General features: G+C 44.0%; 1 protein-coding gene across 1 annotated transcript; it reads left to right on the forward strand.

Annotated features, from left to right (window-relative positions):
- The first annotated feature begins 7230 nt into the window (after window positions 1-7230).
- Window positions 7231-24914, forward strand: NCEH1 (neutral cholesterol ester hydrolase 1). The gene is made up of 5 exons (XM_082003651.1): window positions 7231-7698; window positions 17539-17767; window positions 19477-19546; window positions 22052-22223; window positions 23549-24914. Exons 1-5 carry the CDS (start codon window positions 7561-7563, stop codon window positions 24164-24166), a joined length of 1227 nt encoding a protein of 408 aa, XP_081859777.1. The 5' UTR covers window positions 7231-7560; the 3' UTR covers window positions 24167-24914.
- The last annotated feature ends 315 nt before the right edge of the window (window positions 24915-25229 follow it).

Genomic DNA, 25229 nt, shown 5'->3' on the forward strand with positions numbered 1-25229 from the left:
AAAAATTCTTATTCCTTTCATATTTTGTATAGGCAGCTACCTGAATCTCATACCAGAAAATTTGTTCTAAGACATCTGCCCAACACGTAGCACATTTTCTTTTGTGCATGAAGCAAGCAGCATGCATTCCCTGTGATTCATCATTCATGCAAATTTAAATATGTGCACAGCGATATCAGAAGTTATCCAGCCTAGCCACCGTATCTGAACTCCTGTAGTATAATAACCCTCTGTATCACTGTAACCAAAGCCGTTCTCTTCATGACTGTAAATACCCCTTTAAAACAGCAGCCGCCCAAATAATACGTTAAAGCACTGTCTGAAAAAGGACTCACGAGATAATAAAACCCCTGGAAAATAGCACATACCATTTTTCAAGTTGTGCAATGCCTGTCCCATTACACAGCAAAGTAAAAATCAGACAACAAAAAATAATGGGTGTTTTGGCATGACAGCAATATAGAAAAAAAGTTGATCTTCCAGAGATTTTTTAACTCTCCACAGAGTTAAATTTTGTAGCAGTATGTTCCAGTCACCCAGCTAGTTTTTCTCAGAATACCTTGAGACCTAACAGGAGGAGAAAGTAACTTTGAGCAGGCAAAGTCTTTACAGATTACCTGTCCAACAGATTATAAAGATATCCCAAGGAGCCGTTACGCAATTACCTTTTCTTTGGCAGTGAAGGTGGAGGGAAACATAATCTTCGAAGATTCAAACTATATTGTTAATAATTATTACTACACAGACAGTTATAAGTAAAATCAGACCAAAAAGACCTCCAATTAAGGGTACCATTAAGTTTAAATCCTACAGATTATCTTAAAAAAGTTCAAGACATTGATAGGATTCCTATCATCCTGCTGCTGTTATACCTAATAACACGTATATGAACACACACATACAGAGAACTTCACCGTATATTTGTGACAAGACCATACTTTGGGCTGGGCATTGATTTTCTTATGGCTTTTCCAATGTATTTGTTTATGGGGTTCCATTCCGGGTGCAACTAAAAAAAAATTCCCTGTTTTAATGGTCACATATTAATTAATAACATGATACTTGTCACTAGCTACACACTGGAAGTGCCAAGATACAGAAAAGAACAAACAACACACAGAAAATAGGAACATAACAGTTTTCCCCTGGCATAAAGAAGAACAAAAGGCAGAACACCATCACTACCAGGATTCAGGCAGACCTGAACGCCCTTACAGCATCACACTTACAAATGACCTCTCAAGAGTTTGTGGAAAGCCTGAAGGTCACAAGACATTCACACGCTAAAATGTTTTCTTAAAGCAAGGAGACCACATTAAAAAAAACGGCTTTCCGTGCTACCCATTCCCCTCCCGAGGAATCACCCAGGTGCGTGTCCAAACTGCCCGGCCGGGAGGCGGCCGGAGGCGAGATGAGATACCCCCGGCTTCTCTCACCTTAGGAACCAGCAGGTGCCAGAGGGCCTGGGCCTCCGCTCTGCCCAGAGCCGACCGCTAACGGCCCAAAGAGACCCAGGCGCGGAGCGGCGGGGCTGCCCAAAGAGAGCCCCCACGTATCACAGGTGCCCACCTCAGCCGGGCCCGGGCCCGGCCCCGCCCCAGCGCACCCACCGCTGTCCTCCCCCAGCCCCAGCCCGGCCACGCCGCTCCGCGTCCCCGCGCCACACACACACGCCCGCCCGCCCGCCAGCTCCCAGCGCCGGCTCCCCCCTCACCGCCGATGCCACCTGCCGCCAACCGCAAGAACAGCCTCCGCCATGAGCTGCCGCCGCCGCCACCAATTCAAAAAGCGAACCGACGCACTAAGCGCATCGTGCATTGGTTGCTCTGCCCCACCGCCCCTCTGTAAACCGCCGCCTCATTCGGCATCTCTCCGAGATGTCCCGCCCTCTTCCCATCGCTTTTTGGACAGCGCTTCGCCTCCTCCTCTCTCGGATTGGATGGCACTCCTGCCGCTCGTGGCCGGGAGGCCTCCAATTGGCGGTGGGAAGTTTCCTGGACAGACGACAGGCGCTGTTGTGGTACCCGAGATCAGGCTGCTGAATGGGTGTGGGGCGCTCTGCGCTGATTGGCCGCTGGCGGGTTTCGAACGCTGCCAACGGCCGGGGCGGAGAGGCCCGGATGGAGCGGCGGGAGCGGGCAGCCTGGCCCGCCGGCCGGCGTGAGGCGCTGTCCGGCTCCCAGCAAGGGAGGCTGCATGCCGCGAGCTTCAGAGACGCTTTAACAGAACCGCCGTGGCCGTACGGAGATGGCGGTTAACGGCACGCAGCCTGTGCGGGAGGGCTCGTCCCTCAGCGACGACTCGCAGCGAGGCTGCCCGCGGCTCGGCTCTCCTCAGCCCGCCGGGCCTGCCTGTCGCCGCTCCCCTCACCGTGTCCTGATGCAGAGTGTAGTGTCGTGGCGTGCGCTCTGCTGGGCACAGCGCGTCCAACTGTCCTTCAGACCACCTTTAGGCACGGTGCTAAAGGGAGGACAAATAATTACTGTGGCCACCACAAAAACAGTGCTATTGATAATTTAGTAAGCTCCACCTTGCCGAGGATATTAGTGTGCATATGCATCCAGAATAATCGGTTTATATGAAACGAGGGAAAAGAGCTGACAGGAGAAAAGGTGACTGGGCAAGATGAAAGTCAATCAGCTGACTCGGTGGCACCAACCCCAAAACAAATTAATTATGCCAAATGCTTTACCGTAATTTTCTTTTTAATTTTCTCTAGTACTAAAACTTTCTGATCTGGAAAGGAATTCTTTCATACAGCCTCAGCATCAGAGAAATTTGATTTAGCACAATGTCTCACTGGCTCAATGTGAAAAGAATGAGAGCCATATTTTCTATTATATGCTAAATTCTTGTATGCCAAATTGAGTTCTTAGATCTTACTCATTTTTTTATACCACAGATTTTTATTAGTTCATGCATTTTCATGATTGATTTAGCAGCTGTTAGTGCCAGTAAGAGTCCATTGACTTTTTATGATTTGGAAGAAAAGTAGAATAGGAAAAAGCAGAAGAAGATGATAGCAGGTGTTGTTTATGTGAATAAAGACTTCCTGGTGGGGTACATGTAAATTAGGATTATTTCCTTGAGGAAAAGATTTCAGAATAGCAGCCTGGAAACCAAGGAGGTCATTCCAACTTCGACACTTATTCAGCCAATTATTACACGGTCATACAATCACTGTATTTCATACGGAGTAATTGCAACAATGACTTACAGTAAAAACACAGCCTAACCTGAGGTCGTTTTGTCACCCTGAAGTACCAGTTTGGGCCATCATTTTGCAGTTCCCGGCCAGACCACACTTCACTGGCCTTTTCCCCTTCTCTCCTTTCTTTGCCCTCTTACAAAGGCCTTTTCAGCCAGGTCTTCAGTTTCCCTCACACCCTGAACTAGGGACCAGGTTCCTCCTCGGTTTGGAACAAGTTCTGCAGTATAGTTTCTGGAAAAGATACTGGTGATTGTACATTAATTTCCACTTGACCCATAGATCCTCAAAAAAACCTATATAAAATGATGTGCCTGCAAAGACAGGAGAAGCATATTTGTCAGGACTCAGGATTAACAGGTGATGTACACATAGCTTCTCAGTTAAATGTTTAAAAAGAACGTGATACAGAATCACAGAATCACTAGGTTGGAAAGGACCTTCAAGATCATCAAGTCCAACCATTAATCCAGCGCCACCATGTCCCCTAAACCATGTCCTGAAGCGCCACATCCACACGTTTTTTGAACACTTCCAGAGATGGCGACTCCACCACCTCCCTGGGCAGCCTGTTCCAATGCCTGACCACTCTCTCAGTGAAGAAATTTTTCCTAATATCCAATCTAAACCTCCCCTGGTGCAACTTGAGGCCATTTCCTCTTGTCCTATCACTAGTTACTTGGGAGAAGAGACCAACACCCTCGTCGCCACAACCCCCTTTCAGGTAGTTGTAGAGAGCGATAAGGTCTCCTCTCAGCCTCCTCTTCTTCAGACTAAACAACCCCAGTTCCCTCAGCCGCTTCTCATCAGACTTGTGCTCCAGACCCCTCACCATCTTCGTTGTCCTTCTCTGGACACGCTCCAGCACCTCAGCATCCTTCTTGTAGTGAGGGGCCTAAAACTGAACACAGTACTCAAGGTGCGGCCTCACCAGTGCCCAGTACAGGGGCACGATCACTTCCCTACTCCTGCTGGCCACACTATTCCTGATACAGGCCAGGACGCTGTTGGCCTTCTTGGCCACCTGGGCACACTGCCGGCTCATGTTCAGCCGGCTGTCAACCAGCACCCCCAGGTCCCTTTCCACCAGGCAGGTCTCCAGCCACTCCTCCCCAAGCCTGTGGCGTTGCATGGGGTTGTTGTGGCCGAAGTGCAGGACCTTGCACTTGGCCTTATTAAACCTCATACAGCTGACCTCTGCCCATCGATCCAGCCTGTCCAGACCCCTCTGCAGAGCCCTCCTACCCTCCAGCAGATCAACACTCCCACCCAACTTGGTGTCATCTGCAAACTTACTGAGGGAGCACTCGATCCCCTCATCCAGATCATCTATAAAGACATTGAACAAGACTGGCCCCAGAACCGAGCCCTGGGATATAACCTATACCTATACCTAAACATACATATATATACACATATATATACACACACAGTATATATATACACATACATAGCTATATATATATATACACAATACATACATATGGACTCACTATGCATGTGGAGAGTGACTTGGGCATTAGCTATTTTTTGAATACACTTGAAAACCCAGAATTACAATCTCAGAAAGCAACTAGGGTATTCTGATGAACTTCTTAAGCTATCCTTCCTGGGACTGACAGGACTTAGACAAATTTTAGGTAGTAATCGCTTAAGAAAAGTGGCTAAGATTTTTTTTAATCAAGCACATTTATTCTCACTAAAGTTTAGATCAGGACTGATGACAAAAATATTTACTATTCTTTGTATGTCTGACATTTAAAAATCTAAGTGCTTTTCTTACAATAGGCTCTGAAGTAGAAACATTTTTTTGGTTGTTGTGTAAAATGTAATATGCAGTTGAAACATGCTGTTCCTTCCAGTTATCTAGACATCAGTAACCCAGGAGTTAAACAGTTAATAGTTAAATAGTTAAATAGTTTCCTCTCGCAGTAACACCCACAGAGAGATTAAATCATTAAATGAATCCTACCACATCAGCTTTGTGGGAGCAGGGATCTCGTACCTTGTGGAAAAAGACAATGAGACCACACCAGAAGAGCTGAGGGGGCCCCAAGAGGCCTGAAGGACACCTTGGTGCCCTGCATTGTCTCTGGAAGTTGGCTGTGTTGCAACCGTTTCTTGGCTTCAGGGTGTCAGTTCACGGACGTAGACTGCTTGTCCCCTAGGTATCTTGCAAGCGTTTTGGGGTTTAATTTATCTAATTTGGTTTTGTTTTTAAAAGAAGGAGTTTTTCTTTCAACCAACACACTTCTTTATGAGCACCTGGAAAAAAACAGATTTCTCAAAGTGCTATTGATTCCGTTTAGCCAGAGCAGTAGCTTTCAAAATGGGAGGAAGGAGGGAAGGTGAAGCACAAGATATATATGGGGATCAGTAGGAGCAGGAAAAACCTCAGAAGAGTTCCATCCAGCCTTTTTATCTCTTTTTTGAAGAGCTAAGTAGATGAGGGAGGAGTGGGACTAGACGCAGTTTTGCCAGAGGTTTGGGAACAACGACTTCTATCGAAAGAGACTGGTACAAATTATTACACTTGAGGATCCTGGATGTGGACTTTAGGGGCAGGTGCTTGGGAGAGAAGGGAATGGGAGCCTGCAAAGAAAAGGAGGCAGGGAAGCAGGGCACAGGTAAAAGAGAAGGTATGAGCACAAAATGCTACAAAAAGGCATGGCTCGGTATAGAAAGCTGGAGACCTCCGGAATCTCACTTTGTGCTGCTCTCTTGACAAAGCATGTTTCCTAAAAGCCCTTTCACATCCGGAATGTACTCAAAACTGACTCTGAAAATTACAGAAACTCCATCTGCTGTTGTTATGAAAAAGGTTAAAGATGCTCGAGAGTCTTATTTCCTCACAAATTCCAGCAGCTTTCTTCTGCAACCTTTAGAATCAGCGAGGTTTTACTTCGGTTCCAGTAAAGCTGGCTTAAAAGCTGACCTTTTACTTCTTAGAAACATATTTTTCTTTTATTACCTTTTCAGGTCCATTTTTAAAGGAAACTTGTCCTTTCCAGGACTCTTTTTATATTTCTATGTGACTCTTTAGTATTATGAATTCATTTTTAAAAGCAATGTTATTGTTAAAATTAGTGCTCATTCTTTTTTCTGCATTAGATTCATAATGCATGTGAATCTGAGTATTTAAATAAATATTTGAATTTCCTGAAGATAGTTCTGTGACTGAGTATTAGGTAGTCATTTGTCTCAAGGCTGAACTCTATACTATTTATATTTCCTGCATGTTGCAAAGAGCGGGGAGTTATCTGACAAGAAAGTACTTACAGGAATGAAAAAGACCTATTTAGAAAATTTTGTTGTCCTTTATAGGAAATGCTTCTGCATTAACCAGAATCTGTTATTGACCTAGGGTAAAAAAAAAAAAAAAAATTCCTAGTCCAAAATGAAATTACAAAAGAAATATACTTTAAAAAAAATCTCCTTTCTGGAATTGGCCTGTGATTTGTTAAATGGGAAACACTACAGTTTCTTCAGCTAAAACAAGGGTGTCCCTGAGTTCCCCCTGGAAACATACTGGATCTGGGATCCTCCCGGACTGACTGAATCGATCCCCGTTACAGCCCTCTCCTCTCCTTCACAGCCTCTGGGCTCAGTGGAGAGGTCCAAACTCCGCCTGGGCATCGGTGTTCTCGTTCTCTGTTGGCAAAGCACTGCCACCGTCCATATGTCCTCTGGTGTTACAACCCCTGAGATGGGAACCGGCGGGGTTTGCTTGTGTAGGGTCTCGCTGCCACCTGGTCTTGGCCCCACAGAACGAAGCAGATGCTTTTGCCAGCCCAAGGTGGGGACAAGAGATGCGGTAAGGGTAGGCCCGAGGAGGCACTGCAGATTTGGGCGGCCAGGGCTGGCCTAGCAACTCGGGCAAGGCGGTGGGTGAGGCCAGGCCGGCGAGGCCCGGCGAGGCACAGCGCCTTTCCCCGAGGGGCCCCCGGCAGCCGTGCGGACCACAGGCCGCTCCCCGGCCGGCGCTGTCCTCAGCGGCGGCAGAAGCGAGCTGCCCCCCGCCGACAGGCACGGCCAGCCCCGCGCTGTGGCCTCCGCGCTGTGGCCTCCGCGCTGTGGCCTCCGCGCTGTGGCCTCCGCGCTGTGGCCTCCGCGCTGTGGCCTCCGCGCTGTGGCCTCCGCGGCGGGCGGTCCCCGCGGCGGGCGGGGCGGCGCTGCGCGGGCGCGGAGGCGAGGCGCACATAAGGCGGCCACCAGCCCGTGCTGGCACATAGCCGGCGGGGACGGAAACGCCGGGACTTCCTCCGGGGGAGGCCGGCCCTGGGGCGGTGCGCTTCCCCGCGGGGAGCCGCGGCGAGGCGGCCCCGCGCACCGCGGGGGTGGCGGCCTTGGCGATGCGGGCCGCCTGGGTGCTGCTGCCGGCGCTGGCCGCCCTGTCCGCCTACTACGTGTACCTGCCGCTGCCCGGCACCGTGTCGGACCCCTGGAAGCTGATGCTGCTGGATGCCACCTTCCGGGCGGTGCAGCAGACGGTAAGGCGTGGGCGCGGCGTCCTCCGCGGCGCGCCGGGGGGCCCCGCCGCAGCCCCCCCCGGCCCGGTGCCGGGGTCGCTGGGGCCCGAGGGAGGACCCGGCCCACCCGGGGAGCCGCCCGCAGGCAGCTGTCTGTGGCTGGCGCGGAGGAGGGAGTAGCCAGCGTCAGCGACATCCGCGTCGGAGCCGGGGCCGATCCCCGCTGTGCCGGGTGGTTACCGCATCCAGGAGGAGCAAACGGCATTCGGTTCGGATGCAGCGCCCGGCCCGCCGAGGGGGGCGCGGGGGGCGGCCCGGCGGGGGCGGCGCGGGGCTTCGGCCTGACCCCCCAATCGAGCGGGCGCGCTCCAGTAGCGCCGGCATCCAGTCGCCTGGTCGGGGTTCCGTGGTGCAGATCTGGTTGGATGTGGCTTAGTCTGGTTTCCAGCCAGCAGGTCAAAAAAAAAAAAAAAGGGTTTTATTCTAATACCGTAAGTATGCCTTAGGGAAACAAGACATAGGGAAGCTCTTTCAAATATTAAACTGCCTTGACTTGGAATCGTATTACCAAACAAAACTCTCTGAATGCTTGATTTTGTCACAAGACACACATGGCTGTTATGTCACTTCATGATGTCACCTTCATTTTCTGCTAATGTTTTTGTGATCTCTCATCTGTCTCCTGTCAGCATAAACTTTCTGATAATGGCTTTAGCTGTGCACTTCATTTTCTTCTAGGATGGTCTGATCTTTTACAAGGACTGATCAGTCATGGTCAGGCCTGATGCAAGGTACTATGTATGTGAAAGTATGCATTTTTTTTAAATTTCCTAGCAGCAGTTCAGCTTACTAAGTTGGCTCTGAGATGTACAAAAACTTGTACTTTGAGTGGATGAGAGCATCAGCATATTCAAAAAGGGGTTAAAAAATTAATGGACAGAGGAGCCATAAATGGATACCAAAAGGAATAGATGGGAATGTATCCTCTATCTTCCTCATGCAATAATTGCCGATGCTGGGAGGCATGAGGAGAGTGGACCACACAGCAGCCAGACCTGTATATTCTGCCTGAACAGCTTCTGTGGTTGCCACTGTTGAAGACAGAGTCTGGGAGAAGATAGACCACACATCTGAGCCACTGGGGCATCTTCTCATGGTCCAAACGTATCGCTGAATCAAAGCACGTGTCTAGGATGAAAGGATAAAATCTATTGGTTTGCATACTCTCCTACGCGTCCACTATGCAAATTATGCAAACAGTATCTTCATTCTTCAGTAAAATCTATGGCTTGACGTTCACTTGCTCCATGTTGTTAACTCAAGTAACCGAACAGCAAGTGCTTAGCTTGACCAAATTCATTGATGGTACGGCCAGAAGGGCCATGATGCCCCCAACCCGCAGCATGCTGCCGGCAAAATGCATCATAACGGTTCAGCCAGGAACACCTGAATCAAGTCCATAACCTCTAGCTGAAGGAGACCTATCTTTAGAAAATCATATGACTGTGGCTATATATATGTATATTGCTCTTTGCTTACGTGCACATTCAGTTTGTTTATGTGGTATGTTGGGCATAGTCAGATGAATTCTGGTGCTTCTTGCTTGGAGGCTGAAGGGTATCTCTTTCGGGATATTCTAGAGGTCGTAATCCCAAGAGGAGCTGGCAGGACAGAGACTGCCCAGGTGGCAGCTGGATCAAAGTGGCAGGCAGGGCTGAGGTGCCCACATCTGTCCCTGCTCTCTGGGGTAGGGAAGTCCCTGTTAGGGAGGAAATAGCAGTTTATTAGTAGTTTACCTCTCTGTATTAGAAATACAAACTTCTACAGTGAGAAAAATCACTAAAACAAGTGACAGTTCCTGTAACGTAGCTTACAAACCAAAGGAAGGTGAATTTTACACAGAAGCGTAAAAGTAGTGAGGCATTAGAGGTGCCCTGAATCGCACAACAGGTGAGCCTTGGGGCATTCCTCTCAGGAGAGAAAGAGTAGGTGCTTTCCAGGTGCTCAGGAGTCTTTCCAACACTGAGAGACAACACCAAGTCAGGAATAAATGACTGCCTTTAAGAAGGAACTGTGTGAACTGAAGCTAGGATTGTAAAAGTTAAGCTTGTGTATTTGCTTTGTTAGACAGCTTTTGTGTGTGTATATAAAATAAAGTGTATGTCCTTCTGTAGAGCTCAGCTTCTCCTTTCTTCCTTTACAGGTTATTGCAAGACAAAATGGTTTAACATTTCTCTAAATGTGACCGTTGAACTTTCACCCACTTCTGAATGTATTTTCAGCTCGCTATTTATTACTTTGCTTTGTAGGTTTGATAGCAGACAGAAGTACATCTCTGACGTTAAAATCCCTGAAATGTATTGTAATCCTTTTTTCCAAGGGCATGAAACAAACTTCATGCACCTCCAATAGAACTGATTGTCTTTTGTTTATTTTGAAATAAGTTTGTGAAGACTCTGACAATTAAGCACGACAATTTCTTGTTAGGGATTATGTGTTTTGTTTTCTCAGTGCATTAATAATCACTACCAGCGAAACATAATAAGGCTGTCACTGGTTTTCAGTGTACTAACGATAAGGTTGTGCATTTCCACATAGAGTTTTGTCCCAGCCAGATGCAAATTTTTTTACAAGCTTGGGACTGACTCAATATCCTGGCTCAGCATAAGACACTTCAACAAACATTCAAGTATAATCACATGGTTAAAAAAATGCATAATGCTTATAGGGCAGTTTCTGTAACTAGCTTTCAAAACATACTACAGAATGGGACCAATACTGTTATCCTAAACTTAAACTGGGGGGGAACAGAAGTAGGAAGAGATGGAGTGCCTCATCTGAGGTCACAAAAATTCCAGCGGCGGAGCTGGAAACTGAGCTGGGTTTTCAGAGCCTTGTTCCTGCACCCTCTTTAATGTCCTGTGCGGCCCCAGAATGAAAACAGAGAAACTTAGACTTTAATAATGTTAATGAATTGGTGGGAAAGTGCTTAACTGAGAATGAGAGTAATTTGCCCCTCTCACCTGTCTCAAAATGGGACATTTTTACAGAAAACTGTGGTATAACACAATTTTAGATCAGCAATTAAAAACCGTGTACATACGTATATATACAGGTACGTCAGAACTCGGCTTCACTGAAATTTGGTCAACCACATAAAATTATGGGATTGAGCCACAGATTAAACCATAGTTATTGTTTTATTTGGTGTCTGTCAAGAAGAGTCTAAAGCAACACTTCATAATTCTGCTGTTAACAGCAGGATTGATACAGGTGTTTTTCACTTCTTCCTCTAACCGCTCTCCCTTATCAGAGTAAAGGGAGCAGCATGTGTTTATGTAATAAGCCCTTTGAAGTAAGTTATTTCTAAACACCACTGTCAAGATACTTGCTATTCTGGTGCATGGCAAGGAAGAAGGGATTTTTTGGAAGTCGGACAGCTGTTAGCAGAGGTTTGGAAGGACAAATGGGTTGGCACAGAGGCCATCAGATAGATGTATATGGAAGAAGGTAGGCAGCTGTACAAGGGAGAAAACTATCCTCGTATTTGTCCTCATCAGCCAAGCGATTGCTTCATGCTTCTCTGCCGCTCACTTGCTTTCAGAATTAAATCTAGGGCATGGGACATCAACATTCAGGATTAGAGGAAACAGTAATTAGTTCTTTCTAACACTTTCACACCTATCTACCCATATATTTCAGAGTATGTGACTTCTGGACAGATGTAAATCATAGTTGTAGCCAGCGAGTAAGTTGTTTCTGTTTCTGCATGCAAGAACACCGTCTTGGAATTGGTTTACAGTAAATCAAGTTGTTAGTTGTGGCGGGTAGGTCTCACAGCAGTGGCACCTGAGCAGAAGCTGAACCACCCTGAAGTCCTGTTTGCAGTAACAGATAACTCTATCTATCTGGTATAAAAGCAGATCATCATGGATGAAGAGGGATATGCACAAAACGTTACATTAAAATGTGATCTAGAATGTAATGCTTTTAATTAATAAACTGTAAAACAGTCGTCTTGGTTGCTTTTCAGTTCTAAAGGCAATTCATAAAATGAAGAGCACTTGTCTTTGAGGACTGTCTTTATACAAGAGCGTTAAAAATACATATTCTTTACTGGGCAATAATGCACCTGCATTAAGAAATGGTTCTGTAAAATAAAATAAAATAGACATTCACCTTTAAACAGGATAAACGGCCTGAAATGCACACAAAACAATATGTTCTGCACACAGCTAAATGGGGAAACGATCCTGTTTGTTTTTCATTAATCTCTATTATTGACTGCAGATACCGTAGTTGGCTTTTTAGACTAATGTTATAGATACGTGTTTTGCAAAGCGATGCCAGAGTTGAGGATAGTGCCTGCATCTTTTAAGGTAGGAAGTTTAGTATTAGACGGTTCAATCGCCCAGTTCCAGCGTCATTACTCATTTGAGTCATGAGTGAGGTTTGGCTTAGTCCCATGTTGTTGTATGAAAAAAGGAGCCTTAGCTGTTTGCTTAATTCCTGATCCTGCCGAGGCCTGAAAGGTCAGCGCAGGACCTCGGGTCTGACCAGCTGCGAGGGCAGCAGAGGCGGCAGCTGATGCGTCCAGCGAGGCGCGCGCTGCCTTTGTGCGCCGTGCGAACGCCACTTGTTGCAATAACGTCGTGGCTAAAGGTCAGAGGTGCGAAGCCAGACGGTGTCAGCTGTAGAAGTCATATGGGGACAAAGAATCCCAATGTGCTGAGTACTGTTAGAGGTTAATAGAAATTAGCAAGAGAAAAACATTTTTGGATTGGGTTGTGGGTTTGGGGTTTTTTTTGTAATACAGAACACATGACTAACGTGGAATACAAGTTCACGAGGGAGGTAAGCATAATAGCAGTGAGCATTTGAGGTTCTTCATTAAATTACCAGCTGAGTAGCCAATAGAAGAATCCTGATAGTTTAGGCACAGATATTGGTGACTAACGGTGACATAATGGTGCCTCTCTAGAGCAGTACTTTGTTCGTTCTGCCTGCTTTTTATCACTACCCTGACTCCCTTCTTCACTTTACTGAAAATTTTCTCCCATATCAATTCAATCTTTCCAAATCTGGTACACTTCACCAAAGAATTTACCAGGAGGAAGGTGACAGTCGTTACCAGTTTGTCTCTGGAGGGTCCCTGGGTTGTCCCTACCTCAAAACCTCTGCTATGGGGATGTTCTGGTGAAAGAGGAGGAGATGGTGGCTGTAGTGGTTGCTTTGCAAGAGAGAGAGCTGGGGAGTGTTACAGTGTGAGTGTAAACCTCAGTGGTACCGAGGCAGCCATGGGTCACGGGGAGCCAACGGCCCCAAAGTGAAAAGCTGCGATTAGACATGAGCAGTAGGTTGTCAGTAGGGCTATCGTAATACGGCCACGGTGGTTATTTGCTGAATTCGCTTCAAATGCAGCAAAACACTCACGTTTGCCTCGCTAGCCCGTCCGGGCCTCCTCTGCTGGGGTCCTCCTGCTCACCCAGCTCTGCCTCGCTTCGCGGCAGCTGAGCTCTCTCGGTGGGTGTCAGCCCATTACTCGGTGCAGCCCATGAGTAAGTTCCCCAGCCGCGTTTCCCCAGAGCTCCCTGTTCAGAAAACAAAAGCGTTTACTCAGACGGATGCATAAAACCAGCCGTTACATGGGAAAACTTGCGGCCGTGTCCCAGACTGAGCGATGTGCCGTGCCTGTGGCTGGCACAGCAGTTCTGAGCTAACAGGGCTTTCGTCTTTCTACTAGTCCCTGTTTCTGTGAGTTTGTCTTGACTTTGTTTCTGTAGTCCCTTAATTTCTTAACCTCCTTCTTGTCCTTTTGCTTTCTCTTCCTTTTCACTAGCTTTTACTACTAGCAGTCTTTTCTCCCTTTTCACCAGAGAACGTCACTGTTTCCCTCTTCTCTTCCACACGCACACACACACACACACGCACACACACACACACTTCCCATATATTTAAGCCCTATATTTGATAGCCTGCAATAGTCCTGTATGCTGTCATGGTGAGGGTGATAAAAATCACGAACACCAGCAAAGATCAAACCAATTATCGTTCACAAGAGATGACCAGATACAGTTTTCATAACGGATTTAAGCCAATCCAACTGGGGAGTGCTGCCAAAAGGGCTGGTCCCATCCTTTCACCCACTCCCTCGTTCCTCCTGTAGGTTATCAGTAAGATGGTGACCTGGCTGAAGTTTAAGGTTGTTTCTCTGTTTTTGCTGGGTTCATACTGAGCTGGTGCAGCAAGGTGACACTCTGAGGCTTCATGTTCATTGATGCCAACGCAAGAAAGGTGCCAGGGAAGCGCAGTCAACAGGGTGGGCAGGTCTGCCCTTTGGTTGGGTGGCAACACAGTCCTAGAAGAGAGTTAGACAACCATTAAAGGTACCTTCTTCTGCCAAAAGTTCTATTACAGAGTGATAAGATATTCTATATCTATTTTAAATATTTATTTATAGAGAAATAGATATAGAATAATTTTGTTAGAACTTTGGACGAGACTAGCTCTTTGCCAGCAAAAAGTGCGATCCTGATGCCTTATAAATGACAACCAAGTAGGCTGATAAGATAGATACACTTCCAAAGAATCTGTCTGATAAGTGCTTGGCAAAAAAACTGCCTATGCCTAACAAAAAAATTAGGACTGTTGCTTTTGTGCCCTGGGGTACAAAGCATCTCTTCCAGGTTTTTTGTATTCTTGGAAAGAGTGGTCTATTATAGGAAAAAAAAAAAAGCATGTGATAACCTGCAGATGGCCACAGTGCTCTCTGGATTAAAGAACAGGGCAAAACACTTCTCGGTAAACAGCACTAACTAGCCTTGAAAATAAAACATTTCTGATTGCAGGGAACATGTGGTAATGTTGTCTACAAAGAATGTGAACTAAAGTCAGAGAAAACTAAAATTGGATGTCTGTTGCAGCAGAGTCAGGCTAAAAAAAAAAAAAGTACAAACCCACTGTTTTCCCTGGCAGTATTTCTAAAATTGATTCCCAGCGGTTACCTTCCCCGGGAGCCTGCATGGGGCACACAGAGGATCAGATCTTTAGCTGGTTATAGCAGTGGCAGCCCAACAAATTGTCTGCCAGCTTGTTAATACATGTATCGCTCTTCAGATTTCAAACTTGAATTGGGTTTTCCTGTGGGAATTTTTAAGTAACAGTGGGAGAAAAGCATGATCTGAAATTCAGAGATAGAAACAGCCTTGTGAATTCAGCATTTCTTCCTGCCAGGTGGATACTTTGTTTTTCTTCTCCCAGAGAAAAGCCTTGCAGCATAAAGAAATGATACACCATCCAAAAAGCAACAAACATTTTAAAATTTGGATTCCCACCAAACTATCTCAGCAGGGTGACATTACCACAAGCTAAAGCAAGAAAAAAAGTCATTTTTGTAAATTTTTGTTTTGGAAGTGGATTCCTCTCCCTGCTCACATAGCAGCCCATTGTACTTGGCATAGACTTTTTTGGGGAAAAATGTCAAAAATTGTCTTTTTCTACAGCAATCTGCAGTGGAAGTGGGGCTGTGCAGGGCCATTTCTATACAGCACCTGACTGAAAGCAAGTATTTAATTTTTTTTACCTTCAAACTAATGATGACAGATTAAAAAGTTACGTGTAAGGAGCTGGGGCTATAGACTTAAGGAGGCAGAACCTCTCTGGCACGCATGCTGCTGAATGCTTCAAAACTTGCTTTTCCTCCGGAGGTGTGCGTTTGCCTCCGTTAATCCTTCCTTCACCGTGAGCAGGAGCTCCTGGCAGAGAAGCTGAGACTTGGCACTGAAAGTGGCCGTGAAAATGGTGCTGCGGGAATATCGTAAAGAAACCCAAGTCAAGAAAATGAAATAGTTGTCCTTGTGAACAAATACTAGAAACGAGAAAGAGACTGTGAAACTCTTATTTGCAAAATCATGGGCCACAAAAATGCTCAGAGGGATAGAACACCTCTCCTATGAGGACAGGCTGAGAGAGGTGGGGTTGTTCAGCCTGGAGAAGAGAAGGCTCTGGAGAGACCTTATTGCAGCCTGACAGTGCTTAAAGGGGGCTTAGGAGAAAGGTGGGGACAGATGTTTTAGCAGGGCCTGTAGTGATAGGACAGCGGGTAACGGTTTTAAACTAAGAGAGGGCAGATTTAGACTAGATCTAAGGAAGAAATGTTTCACCATGAGAGTGGTGAAACCCTGGCCCAGGTTGCCCAGAGAGGTGTGAGATGCCCCGTCCCTGGAGACATCCCAGGTCAGGTTGGACAGGGCTCTGAACAGCCTGGTCTGGTTGGGGATGTCCCTGCTCGCTGCAGGGGAGTTGGACTGGATGGCCTTTAAAGGTCCCTTCCAGCCCAAACTATTCTGTGATTCTATGATTCATGTCTGTCACAAGGAACCGGACTTGGCTTCCACTTTGTTTTTGTACACGTTAAACTATGGCAACTATCTGTTCTTCAGGACGTGACTGTGGTCAGGCTGGTACCTGGGTGACCCCGCTCCCTCAGGTGGCAGCATCTTTAATCCATGCTAGCAGGTTTGTGCTGTACTGGTGGTACTAGCAGAATTAAAACAGTAAAATGGTTGTGTGTAGACAAGCGGCATCACTCCTAACAGTACAGTTTTTCTTCCAAGTATCTGTTACCTGTATGTAAATAAAAGGTCACAGCTGACAGTTTTCTTTATGGCAGTGGTCCTAAAGATATACATTAGGCATATGTGTTAATTTTACCTCCCAACTGCTTTGCCTTGACTGAGAAAGTTGTACAAAAGGCTTAGCTGATTATCCAATTTCTATCCTTCATCACTAGGATAGGGATTAACTTTGCAAAAGAGGAAAGTCCCTCCACTACTTTTTAATGGCCAGTCACGACATCGTAGTCCCTGCAGTCCTTTGGCTCACCCTTTGCCTCCCCTTTTGCACCAGCTAGGGAATGGGAACAAGTATGCACCACAAATAGTGTGCAGGTCATACATGGGGAGCAGGTCGTGACCGTCTAGGCTGGAGAAGTGCCTTGGATCCCAGTACTGTTTGCTGAGAGAAGCAGGTTTTTAATCTGTTCAGGGCAAAGTTTAAAAAATAAACATGAAAATTAAAATCCTGGAGAGCCAAAGAGGATAAAAATCTCTCCCCTTCTACCGTAAGGGGACAGAAAGATCACATCATTCTTAATTTTCCTAGTGTTTTACACACTCACACAAAAAAAGTAATTCACTTTAGTTTCTGGGGTTGGGAAATAAAAAAACACTAACCTGCCGTGGTTCTTGGATAGCGTTTCAGATCCTTCCCAATTGAGCAGGTAAATACAGGACAAGGCAATAAACAACCGTTATGTTCCTTTAAGACCACTCCTGTTTTCAAATTTCTTTGCAATCCTTGAGAGCTTTCTTAATTCAGAAGTGGAAAGACTTATGCTTTGGGGTGGAACAAGAGAAATAATTGGCATTTTTGATACCTTACAGCCACAAAAATTTTGCCTGTGTGCTATTGCCCTCTGCTGGCACCAGTCTGAGGAGCTTCACAAGTCCCATAGTGGAGGATGCTGGTGAGGTTCATCTCCTTTTGGAGGTGTCTTTCAAAGACAAAGATCTGAGTGCTCATTCACAGTTGTATTGATCCATGTGGTGCTCATGGTTTGATTTATTTTGACAACGGAGAATTTTTTATGGAGAAGGTTTTGTTTTAATGCATCTTTAAAAGCATCAGAGGTCTTTGATAATCATTCATTTTCTGGTGAATATTCTAAGAATCCAATCCATACTCATTGTCATACGGGACCTGCCCTTTGAGGGTGGTTGCGTTAAACATCAATGCAATATTGTATGATATGCTCTGAAGTAACAGAAATCTCCTTTTTTCTTTTCTTTTTTTTCCTCCTAGTGTCACCTGATTCACTACCTGAGACTCAGCCATCACTTGATAGTTCTGAATTATTTGATTTGTACCTTTGACAAGCTGAAGTCTGTCTCCTCTGAAGACATTAACATCACAGATGCTGTTTTTGACGGTGTGGAAGTCAGAGTGTTTGAACCTCCTGCGAAGCGAGATGAAAGGCTCAAGCGCAGCGTTGTTTACATCCACGGAGGAGGCTGGGCCTTGGCCAGCGCAAGTACGGGTCTGCCAGTAATTAAACAGGATTCTGGTCTGGTTTCATCCTAGCAGGAGAAGCCAAAAGCTGTTTTTCCTGCCAGGGATGACAATTTTGCTAAGACGTACCTAAATTCAGTAGTGACTGTCTCCCACTCTGGTGGAATCAGCTCTAAGGAGGGAGGGGAAAAGTATCAAGAGTACACAGCAAAAATGCATTATCTTATCTGCACGTGGGCTGTAAAAGGGCCAGAAGGTTAATTTTGTTACATCCTGAGAAGACAAAATAGCTTCTTGTTTAAATTCCTGGCATGCCTGGATGGGCTGTTGGGGCCAGTCCTCCGTTTTCTCTGGTCATGTGCAAAAGTCGATCTGTGGTGATCAGGATCCGGTGACCACGTGTAAGGCTTTTGCCCCGTTTTCACACAGTAATTGGCAGAAGAGTGAGTGGAACAACACTGCATGTAACAGCATTGCTAATGTTTGGCTCTTAAATAGCACGTTCTTGGGAATACATGCTGCTGGTCACAGGTAATGGGCGATGTGATGAAGGAAGCAGGTAGAGGTCAGTTCCCATCCCATGGTCTGGCCCCCTCCCTTAGGGGACCACTGCCACCACTAGCAGAAGTTACCTTGAAAATTAATGCTATTTACTCCAGTTAACTTGGAAGCCACAAACATGATCAGAAAAAGTAAGGTATAGCTATAGGCAAGGATAAGCTAACCACTGATCCTTCCACATCGTACAGGAGGAGGAAAGCCTTGGGAGGAGAAAGCGCGTGCAATTCTCATGGCCGCTCCGAGATCCAGATCGGGTCGGAGCCTTCCTCCTTTTCCTTCACCATTGCTCCGGGGACATCATGAAGTCCATACAGCCTTCACGTGCCTTTGGAAATCCCAGTCTCTTTGTCCTGTAGTCCTATAGCAGTTAAAAATTTTGCTCTTCTTCCTTCAGAGGAATTGTGCTTTGAGATGGATTTTCTTAGGCCTGCCTAAGGGCTGTTAGCATCCTGCCTACCTCATTTGTTCTGTAACAGTTGCATATGACTCTCGTTGTGCAAAAAGTTTATATTAAATTACTGAGCTTTGTTTGGATGACTATAACTCAGCTATGTCAGATGCTATCCTCAAGTCCAAGATGCAGCAGTTAATGGCACAAATGTTACAGCTAAATATTAAATTCTAAGACTAGACACTTTAGAAAACACTTAATGTCTTAGTATATTTTATAGTACCAGGAACCAACAATTAAGTAACTGGAAAGGAGCAAAATTAAAGAAAATCAGTCCACTCATAAATAGGATAGCTGTGATTAATCCTCCCTTAAATGAGTAGCTCAGTTGACGTTAATAGGGCAACTCATTTGAATCAAAGCAAGGCATGCTATAATAAAATGAACAAGCAGTGACTCATGCAGTGATAACTGTCTCTGGATGCTAATGCCCCCAAGCCAATGGGTACCTTAAATTTTGCCCAACTGAGAATTGTGATAGGTGGATGAAATTACATGCCCCAAGTCACCAAGAAACAGATGAGAAAGACAACATTAGACTGCAGGACTTCTCAAGGCGTGAATTATGTTCCTTCTGCTACAATGTGTATTTGGTACTTTGTCTATTTGCTTGTATTTCTATCCTGTCTTTATGTTTTCTGAGGAGGCTTATATATAGCTTTGCTACTATTGACATAAATGGACTCATATGTCCCTAATACTACATCCGTTCGTTCCAGGAACAAGCCTTTATAACAATCTCTGCAGAATCATGGCTGAATCTCTCAACGCTGTCGTTGTCTCAGTTGAGTGAGTAATCTAAAACTAATTGAGTAATTTTAAGGTATTAGAAATATGTAATGTAGTTCTTTTAGCTTTTCCCTTGCTACTGGCTTGTGTATAAGGCTTTAACTTGGACAATAATTCTCTTTACCGGCCTGATATTTTTACCATTTTTAAATTACAACAAATTAGAATGTTATCAAAAATCCGTTTGGGTTTCTAATTATTTTAGCAGCCATTTTAAAAGGCAGAAATGTGAGAAAAGAGAATAGCACTTAATTCAGTTGGACAAATACTAAAATGCAAATTGTAATGCATCTTGCAATTGTATCTACACGTAGGGAGTGCAGCTAAAATCTTAGATCCCTCAAGTGCCACGTTAGGATTCTGTAAATACTTGTGAACTTTAAAAACAACTGAACAAAAAATCCAAACACATTTGGACATGGTATATACCTGAAGGGAGGCTGAACCACTTCTCTGTGCTTCCTCATGTAGGAAAGTCCCTCAAGAGGGACTTTTCCCATCCTCAGTGGCCACTGCCGCAAGGTATATTTCTACAGATACATATACATTAAAAATTAAATTTATATATATAATATTGAAATACATATGGTAGCCCCTCTGAAGTCTGTCTATAAACCACAGTTTCCAAGTCATATTGAGCAAGGGTCTGCAACATAAAAATTATCAAATCATGTTACCCCTGCTCATTAACCAGAATATCCCATGGAGTCTGGCAGCTTCCTGCTGCTCTCTCAGTCTCCCACTGTTCCAGTCATCTCATTTAAGCCTTGTGCTCCACTCCAGAGCAGAGGACTGCCAGAGTGCCAGACAACAGAGAAGCAGGGCTGCTTTTTTAAGTCACAGAACCAATTCCAAGGTAAACAAACCTCTCAGCTAGCTTAACTACATTACCTACATGACTCCAGCTTGATTGGTATTTTTCCCATCCTTATTGTCAAGTTCAATATTTTCTGTTGCAAACCCAATCACTTGATAGAACTACTCAAGTTTCCCACCTGCAGTTAACTACATACCAAGCTCTGTGGCCTAATTGCAACTTAATTATATGGAGTTGATGTTACTCATTCAATACTTACAGCGTACTTTAAAGGGTGACCTTTTTTTTTTTTTGCTCCTTTGTTGTTTATTAGTAGAAACAATGAAAAATAAAAAAAGCAGGTGTTGGTTATTCCAGACAGCAGTGATCACAGTATTGAAAAGTCTCTTATTATTCCTTTTCTGATTTATGGTGGTATAATTCTGCCTGTTTCACTGAGTTACTGTTTACCTCTTCTCCTTAGCTATTATAATTTTCAGTCAAGGCATTTGTACTCAATTAGTGAAGACTAATTAGATTTCTTATCAGTTCAATTGCACATCTTGCTTTCATGATATATGCATAGTCTGTTACCCAGTTTTGCAAGAAGATTCCAAAGGACTCTCTCACATTCCTTTGTAGTTGATGCAGTATATAGATTGCTTGCTGAAAGCAAGATTTGGAGTTCAAAACAGTTTTTGTGTAACCTAAGTTTAAATTTTATTCTGCATGTGAAACTTTTTTTAGCTTAGACTCTGAAGAAAATGTTTTGAATCAGAAAACTGGATTTTGTTTTGCTTGTTTTGCTCACCCTTACTGAGAATATGTAAAATCTGTTGGTTGAAAAGCTACAAATAGAAGACATGCTTTGTTCCATAAGGACTAGTTACAACTCTTAGATTACAAATTATTCAGTAAATATGAGCAGACTTTTTCTGCGCTGTTATTTAGAAACTGAGAAAATCTCATGAATGGGACTCAGCTGCTGACTGTTCCTGGGCAGACTGCTTGCTCTCTGTGCCTCAGTCTCTCCACCTGTGCAATGGGTATATTCCTGCTCCACTCCTCAATAAAGGCGAGGAATTACTGAATGTGTTGCATTTGGAGCAAACTGGTATTCACTTCTTGGCTATTGTTCATTTCGTGGCACAGAGGTATAGCAAGGTTCATTCTCTCCTGAGCATAGGTAAAAATTTGGGAAACAGAACTGCCTAGGTGTTTGGTTCACCTAAGTGAGTGTATATAAGTCATATACATAAGTTGTCATATATATAATGAGTGTATATAAGTCACATACATACACTCATTGGGTGTATATGACTTACTCTCCCTCGTACTAGTTACGGTGGGGATTTGGATCAAAACCAGCCTGATTGTAATGATTCCTTTGCAAAGGGTGTTTTAAATATTCATTCAGTTTTATAATGTATGCTGAAATCCTCTATTGGGAAATTCTAGTAAAGCGCTGCACAATTTTATACTATTCTTGGTATTATTCATATCTGATAGATTCATATTAATCTTTCAGAGTTAGAGCATTAATTATAAGATTAAGTCTTACCTAAGTATTACACACCTCGTATTTTTCCTATAATATTTGTCCTAATGAAATACTTATTTGCCATTAAGGAATACTTGATATCACCTGTTAATCCTGAAAGAGAGGTACACTGACAGCGATAATTGTCTCTCATCTCTTTTCTTTGTAGATACAGGCTGGTACCAGAGGTGTGCTTCCCCGAGCAATTCCATGATGCTCTTCGTGCTACTAAGCATTTTTTGCAGCCTGATGTCTTAGCTGAGTATTCGGTTGACCCAAGTCGAATTGCAATTTCTGGTGATAGCGCAGGAGGAAATTTGGCAGCTGCTGTGTGTCAGCAGGTAACATCCAGTATCTGTTATGTATTATACTACGACAGTCCCTAATTTAGTGATGCATATAGGTTGACAGATTCTTTGTTGCTGCATCATCACAAGGTGTGATGATGTGCCAGCCCTAAAGACTGAACGGTAGAAAGCCAGCATCTAGTCGCTGTACAGAAAAAAAATGAGTCAATCGCAATGTGAAACACATAGCTTGCCATCTTACTACAGTTACTAGTTGTTATGGGCCAGATTTTAAGAGCAAGTAGCTAGATGACATTTTTTATCCCTTTTGCTGGTAAATTCTTTCTTTTTCTAAGTAAGTAACTAGGTACATGTATAATTTCTCAATTTAGCTTCCTATTTTTAGATGTTTGTTTCTGAAAATATGTTTTTATTTCTTTCAAATATAAATGAAGGACAAAAAATACAATAAATGAAGCTTAATTCTTCTGTTGTCTTCCTGTAGATTTGCAATTTTAGGGACATTTCTTTTGTATATCCGCAGTTTAAATGTAATCTGAATTGAATCTAGTGAAGATTTTAAAGGCAGCCTTGGGCAAGTAATAATATTTTTCATGGTTGAGTGAAATACTATTATTAGCTTTTTCGTATTGCCATAACCATTGGTGATAAGAAAGCGGATACCACGTCCAGTCAACTGATTATCATGACAATCTTGCAATATTGAATTAGGGTGAAAAAATTAATAAATAGGGAACAATTACACTGAAAGTTTCAATATCAAGGACTGATAAACATGATAGTTCCGTGTTTTGGAAGCAGCATTCCTAGTTCATTTCCTTGATGCATAATTCTTTTTAAATCATTGATGTAGGACTGTTTCAGGGAGAGATTAAATACACTAAGATTCTTCAGCCTGAAAAAGAGACAGACGAGATAAGATATGATAGAGAACTGTGTATCTTGTGTGGAAGATGAAGCAAAACAAGTGTTTGCCCATTCTTCCAGAAAAAGATTAGGAGGCACCAAATGTGTAATTGGTAGGCTCACATCAAATGCAGGTGGCAGGTTCAAGTCAAACACGGAGTGGTGCTTCTGTACATGGTGAGCCTTTGCTAGAGAAAACTGTGGATGCCAACAGTTTGCATATGCTCAAAAAACCAATTAGATAAATTCATGGAAGAAAAATCCATGGAAAACTATTAAAAGCAAGAATAGCTCCTTTGATTCAGAAAGTTCTTCAGCTGCAAATTGTTAAACTGGGAACTGCATTAGCCTAAAAATTGTGAAATGAATGGCTGCTTGTATGAAGCTCTAAGTTGATATTGTAATGTTTATTTTCTTTATAAACCCAATTCTATCCTATATTCTTCCCACAGCTTAGCAAAGATGAGCATTTGACCATCAGACCAAAACTGCAGGCCTTAGTTTATCCAGTGCTGCAGGCATTTGACTTCAACACACCTTCTTATCAGCAGAACATGAATATGCCTGTTCTTCCTCGTTACGTCATGATCAACTATTGGATAGATTATTTCAATGGTAATTACGACTTTGCTCACTCACTGCTGATTAATAACCACACTGCTCTTGATGTTGGCCAAGCTCTCTCTTTCAGAGGACGTCTGAACTGGACATCTCTACTGCCTTCGTCGTTCAAAAAGAACTACAAGCCTGTAATACAAACCACAGGCATGGCTGAAATCATCCAGGAGATACCAGCGCTGCTTGACGTACGAGCAGTCCCACTCCTTGCAGAAAATGAAACTCTGCAACTCCAGCCAAAGACTTACATCCTGACCTGTGAGAACGACGTCCTGCGAGATGACGGGGTGATGTACGCCAAGCGCTTGGAGAACGCCGGCGTGGAAGTCACGCTCGATCACTTCGATGACTGCTTTCACGGCTGTATGATATTCACCATTTGGCCTACTGATTTCTCTGCAGGCGTTCAGACCAGGAACAGCTATATAAAATGGCTGGATGAAAACCTCTGAAGAGGAAGTCTCTCTAGAAGACACAAGTGTCTGTTCTTGCTAAAGAGCAAACAATGAAAAAGTGCACTTTTCCAAATTCAGACTTCATCCATTCAGCTGCAGCTGCTGGGGTTACCGACCACTAACTACAGCATCCGCTAGCTCGATTGGCCTTGCCCAGCAAAGTATTCGGAGAAATACTTTTTCAAACTTTGATTCACACCCCCCGCCCCCCAACAAGTTTTGTAAAGCCAAACACCTACATCTACATCTGAATATGTAAAAATGAGAGCTAGTTTTCAACAGTGGTGAGCACCTGATGCCAAAGAAAGCGTGAGCACTCACCTCTGACAGCAGAGCCATGCATTTGAATGTCAAGCATGGATTTAGGTGTTGGCTTTTAGGCACATAGACAAATGGCTCATTGAAATAAAAAAAAAAAAATTAAAAAACCCTCTTCTAGGCAGTTAAGATAATGCTAGACAAGTCTCCTAGCCAAACATGTAATTCAGCTTTGGAATTTGGTCCTTATTGCCTTTTAGTTATTTATATTTTATAAAAGCACAGGACTAAATATATTTTCAATAAAAAGTATTACAGCATACATACAAATATATAGGATAGAATACTATGTGTAGCAGCAGAATCCAGGTTGTTTATGTGAGTGAGCTCCAAAGCTGACTACTTATTTGGCTAAAGAATGCCACTTCATCTGTGTTTAAAGCCTCAGCTTCATGACCTCCTTACAGAAAATACTGAGCTTACTAAAAAAATCTACTGTGTGGTTTGCACTAATGTTTGTAATAATAGTAGTTTTTGTTCATTGACTTTTCTTTTGTGCTTGTAGTTGTTTATTATATTTCATGCTTCCTGGAAGCAGGGAAGCAAGCAAATAGAAGGGGGCTCTAATCTATATGGAAGATTTAAATCTGAGCTTTGCAGATAAACTTTGTCTGTCTTGTAGACTGACCCAAAACGCTAGGCAGGATGATCTCCCGATTGTGCGGCGTATCTCTGCAGTTTGAGCCAGTCTGTAGAATTCAGACTGGCAGGACAGGGAAGTGAAACCACTTGCGACAGTGTC

The sequence above is a fragment of the Phaethon aethereus genome, assembly GCF_964289735.1.
Source record: "Phaethon aethereus genome assembly, chromosome: 9".
NCBI classification, from domain to species: Eukaryota; Metazoa; Chordata; class Aves; order Phaethontiformes; family Phaethontidae; genus Phaethon; species Phaethon aethereus.